This window comes from Grampus griseus (assembly GCF_964374135.1).
Source record: "Grampus griseus genome assembly, chromosome: 3".
In the NCBI taxonomy this organism is placed as follows: Eukaryota; Metazoa; Chordata; class Mammalia; order Artiodactyla; family Delphinidae; genus Grampus; species Grampus griseus.
The window spans coordinates 164969246-164979365 of NC_139019.1; the positions used below are offsets into that span (position 1 = coordinate 164969246).

The following is a 10120-nucleotide window of genomic DNA, read 5'->3' on the forward strand; positions in this document are numbered from 1 at the left end:
CAGAGAGCTAGTGAGTGACATGACCAGGGCTGGAGTTCAGAGCCCCAGCATTTTCCCACACAGGCCTCCTACCACATAAGTGTAAGCCAGACTCATTAGCTGGGTGGACAGGGCATATCCCTGGAGTAAGTTTTACTTCACCTGAATTAGGTCTGAGGCCCCCAGCACCTTCATGCCTTGCCCCCTTTATAGGTAAACAGTAATGAAATCACCCTGCTTAAAATTACCTCCTCTATCTTCTTCCCAGTTTTATATTTCTCCTTAACTCTTATCACTATCATGCAATAAATTTTCTAATTTAACAAAACCATATTTTGGGAGTTCCCTGGTGGTCTAGTGGTTATGATTCAGCACTTTCACGCTGTGACCCAGGTTCAATCCCTGGTTGGGGAACTGAGATCCCGTAAGCCGCCCGGCACAGCCAAAAAAAAAAAAAAAAAACATATTTTTTGTTTCTCCCTGCTGATTAGAATGTCATCCCCATGAGAGCAGGGATTTTTGTCTGTTTAGTTTATTGTTGTATCCCCAGTGCCTACAGCAGTGCCTGGACTCAGTAGGTGCTCAGTAAGGTTTGTAGAGTGAAAAAGTGAATGTTAACACCCTTCTAATGGCTTTCTATCATACTCAGAATAAAAGCCACGCCCCTCTGTAGCCCACAAGGCCTTGCCCTCATCTCCCCCTCCCATCCTCCTCACTCACCCTGCCCAGCCACAGGGGCCTCTCTGCTGGTCCTTGAGAAAGCCATGCTTATTGCTGCCTCAGTGCTTTTGCACCAGCTCTTCCCTCTGTCAACTCCCATATACACACATGGCTTTTCCTCACCTCCTCCAGTCACTGGTCAAATGTCACCAGGGAGGCCATCCCTGATTCCCTTACCTATCCTGTCACCCTCTTTTACTTCCTTCCCAGCTGGTATCTTAAACTGAAATGATCATCCATCCCCCCCACTGAATGTTAGCTCCACCATGGTAGGGATTTTGTCTTTATTATTATTATATATATATATATATATATTATTTTGGGGGGCCATGCCCTGCAGCATACGGGATCTTAATTCCCCGACCAAGGATCAAATCCGTGGCCCCTGCATTGGGAGCACGGAGTCTTAACCACTGGACGGCCAGGGAAGTCCCAAAAGGGATTTTGTCTTTTCTCGCTGCTCTGTCCCCGGTGTCCCTAACAGTGCTTGGCACAGAGTAGGTGCTCAACAAAAGAGCCTGGTGTGTCCCAGAGGAGCTGGACCTTACCTGTATCACTGCCGCCCCCAGAGAGCCTCCACTCAGGTTGATGCTCTGAGTCTTGGTTATTTTCAGGAGCTTAGGGAAACAGCCCTGCAGATACAAACATCAAAGCAGGCGGAACCTGGTTAGGGACTCCTGGATTCCAAGTCCCCATCAACACTAAGATCCCACATGCCAAGGGGCAACTAAGCCCGCGTGCTGCAACTAAGACCCAACGCAGCCAAAACTTAAATAAATAAATAAATTTTAAAAATATATTTTAAAAAAAAGAATATGATCAGATGTCCCAAGTTATTGCTAGCTGTGTGACCTTGGAGAAGTCACTACACCTCTCTGTGCCTCAGTTTCCCCAGCTGTAAATGGGACCAATAGGATCTGCCTCACAAGATTTTTGTGAGGATTAAAAGAAAGAATCTACATGAAGTACACAGCAGTGGCCTGATACATAACCAGCATTCAGTAACCGTTAGTTACATCTAAGTCCTCTTCACATATGAACAAAAGGGCTAACAAGTATCCAGCACCTTCTCGCCATTTTCATGTATTTTCTCACTATAATCCCATAAAGTGGGTACTAGTCTTTTCTCTGTTTTATAGGTGAAGGAACTGAAACTCAGAGAGGTTAAGAGAACAGGCACAGTGAATGAGCAGAACAGCCACCTGCAGGTGATGGGACCTTCACTTCCCTTCCTGCAGCCACTGAGATACTCCCCTTTCTTCTGGAAGCTGGAGTTGTCTTGAATTCAAAGGGCTCAGTGCCCCCTTTCATTTAATAGGGTTTTTTTAAGTGTCCACTGTGTGCTGGGCACTGAAACGGGCACTGGGAACCCAGCAATGTACAAAAGAGAAAACATTCCTGCCTTGGTGGGGCTAACAGTTGAGTGGGAAAAACAAGTAATAAAATAAGCAGGTACAGCAATGACTTTGTCAGGTGGTGATTAAGCGCTGGGCACACTAACGCAGGGTAAGGAGATGGAGTGTGATGGTGAATGGGGGGCATCGTTTTATAGATAGGGGTTCAGGAACAGCCTCACTGGGGAAGTGACAACTGTGCACAGACTTGAAAGAGATGAGGTAGGAAAACATTTAGGGGAAGAGCATTCCAGGCTGAAAGAACATGGGAATTCCCTGGCAGTCCAGTAGCTAGGACTTGGTGATTTCATTGCCGAGGGGCTCGGGTTCAGTCTTGGGTCAGGGAACTAAGATCCTGCAAGCCAAGCTGCAAGGCCAAAAAAAAAAAAAAAAATACAGCCTATGCAAAGGCCCTGAGGCAAGCATGTGCCTGTTGTATTTGTGCAGCAGTGTGGAGGTCAGTGTGGCTAGAGTGGAATGAGTGAGGGGGTGAGTGGGAGGTTGACAGGCAGGTTGTACAGGGCACAGTGGGTCACTGTGTGGTGCCACGTCCCTCTCTGAGGCCCTAGCCTGGGACTCACTCTGGCCAATTTACCCAGCAAGAGACATTCAGCGTGAAGGGATGAATTAAGGAATGACTCTTATTTCTCAAGGAAGACCCATGTGTTTATTCCCCTGCAGCAGAAGTTAGGGGTGGGGAAGCTAGGGCTGGGGTTTGAAGCCCAGCTCCACCCCTCCCTGGCTATGGGAACGTCTCTGTGCCTCAGTCTCCTCATCTGTAAAATGGGAGAAGGGCAGTCCCCAGCTCAAGGGGTGCGATGGAGACTGAATTCACTGAATGAGTACCCAGTCATGTGGCAGCCATCACTATCTACAGAACAATCATTTTCCACCATTATTGCTGCAATTTGATTTCTCTGTGAGGCAGGCAGTGTGACCCAGGCAATGGACACAGGCGAACATGGATCAAATCCCAGTTCTACCAAAGCCATGTGACCTTGAACCACTCTCCTCCCCAGCCTCAGTTTCCCCATCTGTGAAATGGGGATGGTAACTCTAGGCTGTGTGGTCAAAATGAGCTGAAATTGTGGTCAGAATCGCTGGGATCCCTGCAAAAATGCAATTTTCATAAAAGTCCCCAGCCCTGGGGGTCTACCTAGACACCTAACAAAATGTCAAGTTACTTCCTGGTGGATGACACCTGCAGACACGTTGTGCCCGTCGCAGGCCACGGTCCCGAAAGATTTATAGCAGCCCCTGGGGTAGGTGTGGCCAGTCATCCTTTCGAAGGATGGAAAATCTGTGTAGTCCTTCATGCCACAGCCCTTTAGCTGCAGAGAAGAGAATAAACGCTTGAAGACTCCCTTTCAAATTTCAAAATAATAAAACACTAGAAATCATGGTCACCATGGCTACTGTTTAGAGTAGTCACAATATCCCAATGCCTGCGCTAAATGCCTCCCTTTCCCCACCCCATCATGGCTTAGCATCCTCCATGGCTGTCATCTTACTTGGGAGTAAAAGCTGAACTCCTCACCGTGGCCCACAAGGCCCTGCATGATCTGCCCTGTCACCTTCAGGTCCTCATCTCCCTGCTCTCTCTTGAACTCACTCAGCTCCACACCGATCTCCTCTCTGTTTCTTAAACACACTTAGTAAGCATCAGCCTTGCTGCCTTAAATGGCTGTTCCCTCTTTTTGGAATGCTGTTCTATCAGATGTCTGCACGGCTCCCTCTCTCACTTCATTCAGGTCTCTGTTCAAGTGTTCTTCCTCAGGAAGGCCTGCCACCAGCCCTGTATCAGTCAGGCCAGGCTAAGTGATGCTGCGTAACAAACAGCCCTTCAATTTCAGCAGTTTGTCTCACACTACATGCTCATACCAACCTGGCAGGGGAACTCCATTTATCAAAGTCTCTCAGGGACTCAGGCTTGTGAAGCAGCCACCATCCAGATGATTCCACTATTGTGGAAATAAGAAAGAAAGGTCCAGAGGGCCCTACACTGGTAATTAAATAATTTGGCCAGGAAGTGACTCACATCACTTCTCCTCCCAGCTCATTGGCCAGAACTCATCACATGATCCCCAACTAACTACAAAAAGGCTAGGACAGGCCATCCCACTGTGTGCTGAAAATAGGTGACTAATAGCACCTACAAGTAAACAAAATCCTGACTCTCTCTGCCCTTTCCCTGCCTTGCTTTCTTTTTCATGGCACTTACCATCCCTGCCACCAATGTTTACTTAGAGTTTTTTTCTCCATCTCCCTACTCGAGTGTCAGCAACACAGGGCAAGGATTTTGTTTTGTGCCCTGCTTTGTCCCCAGACCCCTGAACAGTGCCCAGCACATAGTAGGTGTTCAATAAAGACTCGTGGAAGGACAGCAACCTAAAGGTCCATCAACAGAGGAACGGATAAAGAAGCTGTGGCATAGGGACTTCCCTGGTGGCGCAGTGGTTAGGACCCCACACTCCCAATGCAGGGGGTCTGGTTTCGATCCCTGGTCAGGGAACTAGATCCCACATGCATGCCGCAACTAAGAGTTCGCATGCCACAACTAAGGAGCCCGTGTGCCTCAACTAAGGAGCCGGTAAGCCACAACGAAGGAGCCTGCCTGCTGCAACTAAGACCCAGTACAACCAAATAAATATTTTAAAAATATTTTAAGAAACTATACTTAAATTTTTTAAAAAAAGATTAGTGGAAGGACTATATGAATGAATGAGAAGTACTTTCTACCACCTCAAGCTTCAGAAACCAAAACGGGGATGCAGGCAAATCCCCTACCCATAGTGTGCCCCCTCCCAAGCCTGAACTTGACCCCATAGCAGTTCTTGGGCCCAAGACTCAGGTGGAAAACACTCCTAGAAACAGGCAATGGCTTTTCCATTCCACACCCTCCCTCGCCTCAAAGATCCTTCTCAACCATCTGCCTCAAGAGCTTAGATGCCACATGGAGGCCAGTCTTGCTCCTTAAACACCAAGACTCAAGATATAAGTCTCACCACCTCACACCCATGAGAATGGCTACTATCAAAAAACAAAAACAGAAAATAACAAGTGGTGATAAGGATGTGGAGAAACTGGAACCCTTGTGCCTTCATTGCTGATGGGAATGTAAAACGGTGCAGCTGCTGTGGAAAACAGTATGAAAATTGCCCCCAAAATTAAACATAGAATTATCAGATGATCCAGCAGTTCCATTTCTGAGTATATACCGAAAAGAACTGAAAACAGGGACTCGAAGAGATATCTGTACACCCACGTTCACAGCAGCATGGTTCACAATAACCAAAAGGTGGAAGCAACCCAAGTATCCATTGACAGAGGAAGGGATAAATAAAATGTGGTCCATCCATACAATGGAATATTATTTGGCCCTAAAAAGGAAGGAAGTTCGTGCTACAACATGAATGAACCTTGAGGATGCTAAGTGAAATAAGCCAGACACAAAAAGACAAATACTGTATGATTCCACCTATATGAGGTCCCTAGAGGAGTCAAATTCCTAGAGAATGGTAGAATGTAGGATGATGGGTACGGGGGGTTGGGGGAAGGAGCCTTAGTGTTTAATGGGGACAGAGTTTCAGTTCTGGGGATGCAGGGTGGTGATGGTTGCACAACCATAGGAAAGTGCTTAATGCCACTGAACTGGACACTTAAAAATGGTAAGATGATACACTTACGTTATATATCTTTTACTACAATAAAAATAAATTAAACAACCAAACAAAAGGATGTGAATCTCATCTTCTCCATGACCAAATTCCATTCCAGGGAATAGTCATCCGGCTGTTGTAACCTCTGTAATTCTCAGGGTCACAAAGTTGTGCTCCAAGGCCACTTCTCTAACCTCAGAGATGAAACAGGGAGCGGTGAGCACAGAAAACAGCAAGGTGCCCCATTTGGTGAGGTTTCTTGGGGACTCAGGAGGGAGGTGGGGGCTTCCCTTCCTCTTCCTTCATGGCCCCTCCCCCAGCCATGGGTCTGCGCTGGAGGAGGACGAACTCAGGCTACCATCGCCCCCGAGAGAGGGACACAGGGTAGAGCGTGGGTCTGGAGCCCAGCACATCTGGTTGTATCCAAACTCACAAACGGCTTTGAATCATCTGCTCTTTTGAATCGCCCACACGCCTGCTACGCCCCCGTTATGGCTGCAACTCGATGAGGGACTTGACTATCATCTTCAGCAGCTGAATTTCTCTCTGCACAAAAGGGGCAACTTTAATTTTCTATTTTTTAAATAGAGGTCTAAATTAAAACCATTTTTTCCCCAAAGAGGTGAAATCGTCACACGGCTTAAAATTCACAAATCACAGAAGGGTAAACCATGAAAAGTCTCCCTCCCACTTTTTTCTCCCAGCCGACAAGTTTCTCCCACTTCACCACCTCGACTGTCATGGTTTCCAGTGTCTCCAAAGACGTATGCTATGTGTGTCAAAGCAAAGTATATCCTCATTATTGTCCCCCTTGCTTTATTCTATTCTCATTGTTCTGCATCCGGCTGTTCGCAACACGAGTAGCAGTGGCTCTCGGTGCCCTGCTCAAATCCCGGTGGCTTCTCTTATTTCTGTGCCGCGGAGCCCGGCTTCCCGCTGCCAACAACCGAGGTTCTATTTTTTTTTTTTTTTTAACTTTTTGGCCGCGCCTTGCGGCATTCAAGATCTTCGTTCCCTGAGCACTAATGGTACCCGCGCCCCCTGCAGTCGAAGCTCCGAGTCTTAACCTCTGGACCCCCAGGGAAGCCCCCAGCAACCGAGGTTCTTGCAGTGGCCTCTCCGCACGCATGCGCCCTGGGAGCAGCCCTTAAGCAATGACTGATGGGAGGTGTTGGATTAATACTGCGGCTCCCTAGTCGCTTGGGTGGAGAAAATAGATGGCGTGCTCCTTGCTGCGTCCCCGACATCCCCCACCAGGACAGCCCAGTTGCACACAGTGTCAGGTTTTTTGTTTTTTGTTTTTTTTTTTGCGGTACCCGGGCCTCACTGTTGTGGCCTCTCCCGTTGCGGAGCACAGGCTCCGGACGCGCAGGCTCAGCGGCCATGGCTCACGGACCCAGCCGCCCCGCGGCACGTGGGATCTTCCCGGACCGGGGCACGAACCCGTGTCCCCTGCAACGGCAGGCGGACTCTCAACCACTGCGCCCCCAGGGAAGCCCCACAGTGTCAGCTTTTAGGGGCTACATTCCCTTCCCTGCCTCACTGCCCCTGTCCCCAACAGGTGCTTCTTGGGATCACCTCTCAAATAAACCATGAGCCTTCAAATCCTTTTCTCAGGGTGAGCCTCTGGGGGGACGCAAACGGGGACAGCACTATGTCCTGGAGAATGTACCATCTCCTGCATATAGAGTCTCCTCCTTCCTTCTTTCCAGCAGCATCAGACTCCCTTGTGTGGATTATTATACATTATAAACTCCCCCCGCCCCAAGCATATCCTTGGATAATTCCTAGGAACCAGATGGTTGGGTCAAAGTGTCCGTGCTTTTTCATTATGATGGATATTGCTGAATAGCCCTCTATTTTGAACTCATTTCAAAACCCCAAGAAACTTCACAGCTTTTCCCATTACTCCTCCAGCAATTACTTCCCATTCCTCCCCCAGCAATTACTTCCCATTACTCCTCCAAATGAGAGGTGGGCCAATTCACTCCGCAGTTTCTTGAGGGGAGCCTTTGAAGGCAGGGCTGAGGTTTCCGGCTTTTCGCCCTATCTCTGGAGGCTAGTCTCCCCACCATCACCGGATCCTGGCGAGTGTGGGAGCCTCCCGGGGGGAGGGGCAGGGCTTCTATTGATTCTGTTTATTTCTAATGCAGAGTGAGAGAAGCCGAGCTGTACTCACAATCGGGAAGAAGGCAAGGATCACTGTGGCGACAGTGATTTCCACGATGAGAATGATGACCATGACCGAGAAACACGGGAAGACACAGGGTGGGGAGTCGGGGGATGGGAGCCTGCTGGGAGTCCTTCCACCCCATCCCCAGGCCACCGTGGCCTCTCCATTTTGAAAGAACACACGCCGGGGGGAGGGGGGTGGGGGGTGTTATTTTATTTCTTCCAGGTGTCGCATTCCTGAATGTTGTCCAGGATGCTGGCAGTGGGATATTCTTAGGAGTTATCAGTAATAGCTGGAGGGACTTCCCTGGTGGCGCAGTGGTTAAGAATCCGCCTGCTAATTCAGGGGACACGGGTTCGAGCCCTGGTCCGGGAGGATCCCACGTGCCACGGAGTAACTAAGCCCGTGCACCACAACTACTGAGACTGCGTGCCCCAAGGACTGAAGCCCACGTGCTTAGAGCCCATGCTCTGCAACAAGAGAAGCCACTGCAGTGAGAAGCCCGTGCACCGCAACGAAGAGTAGCCCTTGCTCGCCGCAACTAGACAAAGCCCGCACAGCAACGAAGACTCAACGCAGCCAAAAAACGAATAAATAAATTCATTTAAAAAAAAATAGCTGGAACCCCATTTCACGGCCACCACTTTCTGAGAGTCTGGGAGGCTTAAGAGGCGACTTCCAGCGGTGTGTGCAGACAGCAGCGGCCGACGGAAGGGCAGGAGGGACAGTGCGGGGCACCAAACAGAGGCAGGAGGAAATTCCCTGGTGGTCCAGTGGTTAGAACTCAGTGCTTTCACTGCCGAGGGCCCCGTTCGATCCCTGGTCGGGGCACGAAGATCCCTAAAGCCGTGCTGCAAGGTCAAGAAAAACAAAACAAAGCAAAACGAAAAACAGAGGAAGGGCCAAGAAACCTCAGAAATACAAATTGCGGGGAGGGGTGACCAGACTGAAGGGGAGATACCGGATGACAGGAGGGTGGGGGCCAGGGGAGAATGCCTCATGTTTCCGATGAAATTCACATGCCTGGTGGGAAAGAGTGGGAAATGCTGTAAGCGGGGGTGGGGGGACTTCAAGTTATCCATCGAGGAAAAGCTGCTTCCCTCCTGAGCCTCAGTTTCCCCATCTGCACAACGGAGGGGTGGGACCAGCTCAGGGGGGTCTCAGTGGGTTCTGTGGAGCTTCTAGAGACCAGATTGGGGGGGGGTCAAAGGAAGGTCAGCTCCTGTCTCCCCTTTCATCTATTTCTCTCTATACCTATTATTATTATCATTATCATTAAAATCTCTTTGATAATTGAGGCTTTGAGTTGCCAGACCAGCCGATGACTGGGCTTATCTGGCCTTGACACAGAGGCAGGAAAGCACAGTGGATACACATCGGGGTCCCCACAGTCGACGGGGAGAAACATGAAGGCAGTTGTGAGACCGCAGACATGCGGCTCCTGTATCAGATTCTGAGAATTCCTATTCATATTAGTATTTCCTGGGAATTCCCTGGCGGTCCAGTGTTTAGGAATCTGTGCTTCCACTGCTGGGGACCTGGGTTCGATCCCTGTTCGGGGAACTAAGATCTCGCACGCTGCCACTGCGTGACCAAAAATAAAAAATAATTTAAAAATAATATTTCCCGGGACTTCCCTGGTGGTTCAGTGGTTAAGACTCTGCACTCCCAATACAGGGGGCCTGGGTTCATCCCTGGTCAGGGAACTAGATCCCACATGCATGCCACAACTTAGAGTTTGTATGCCACAACTAAGGAGCCTGCCTGTCACAACTAAAGAGCCCACCAAAAAACAAAAAAGAGAGCCCACCAGCCGTAACTAAGACCTGGCGCAGCCAAGTAAATAATTTTCTTTTTTTTTAGCGGTATGCGGGCCTCTCACTCTTGTGGCCTCTCCTGTTGCGGAGCACAGGCTCCGGACGGGCAGCCTCAGTGGCCATGGCTCACGGGCCCAGCCGCTCCGCGGCATGTGGGATCTTCCCGGACCGGGGCACGAACCCGTGTCCCCTGCATCAGCAGGTGGACTCTCAACCACTGCGCCACCAGGGAAGCTCAATAAATATTTTTTAAAAAGAAAAATAGTATTTCCCAGCCTCTGGGTGACTGAAGCGTCCAGAGGACAGATATCCAGGTGTTGGCAAGTCCTATTGGCTCCATCTTCAGAGTCTATCCAGAATCTGCCCACTTCTTACCCT

At 49.4% G+C, this 10120-nt stretch overlaps 1 protein-coding gene across 1 annotated transcript; it reads right to left on the reverse strand.

Moving 5' to 3' along the window:
- Window positions 1–333: 333 nt before the first annotated feature.
- Window positions 334–7994, reverse strand: TSPAN16 (tetraspanin 16; the record flags this gene model as incomplete). The annotated part of the gene is given in 7 exon segments (XM_082650395.1): window positions 334–381; window positions 1248–1331; window positions 3278–3424; window positions 5844–5887; window positions 5890–5907; window positions 5910–5946; window positions 7932–7994. Coding segments are annotated over 7 exon segments (441 nt in total).
- Window positions 7995–10120: the final 2126 nt, after the last annotated feature.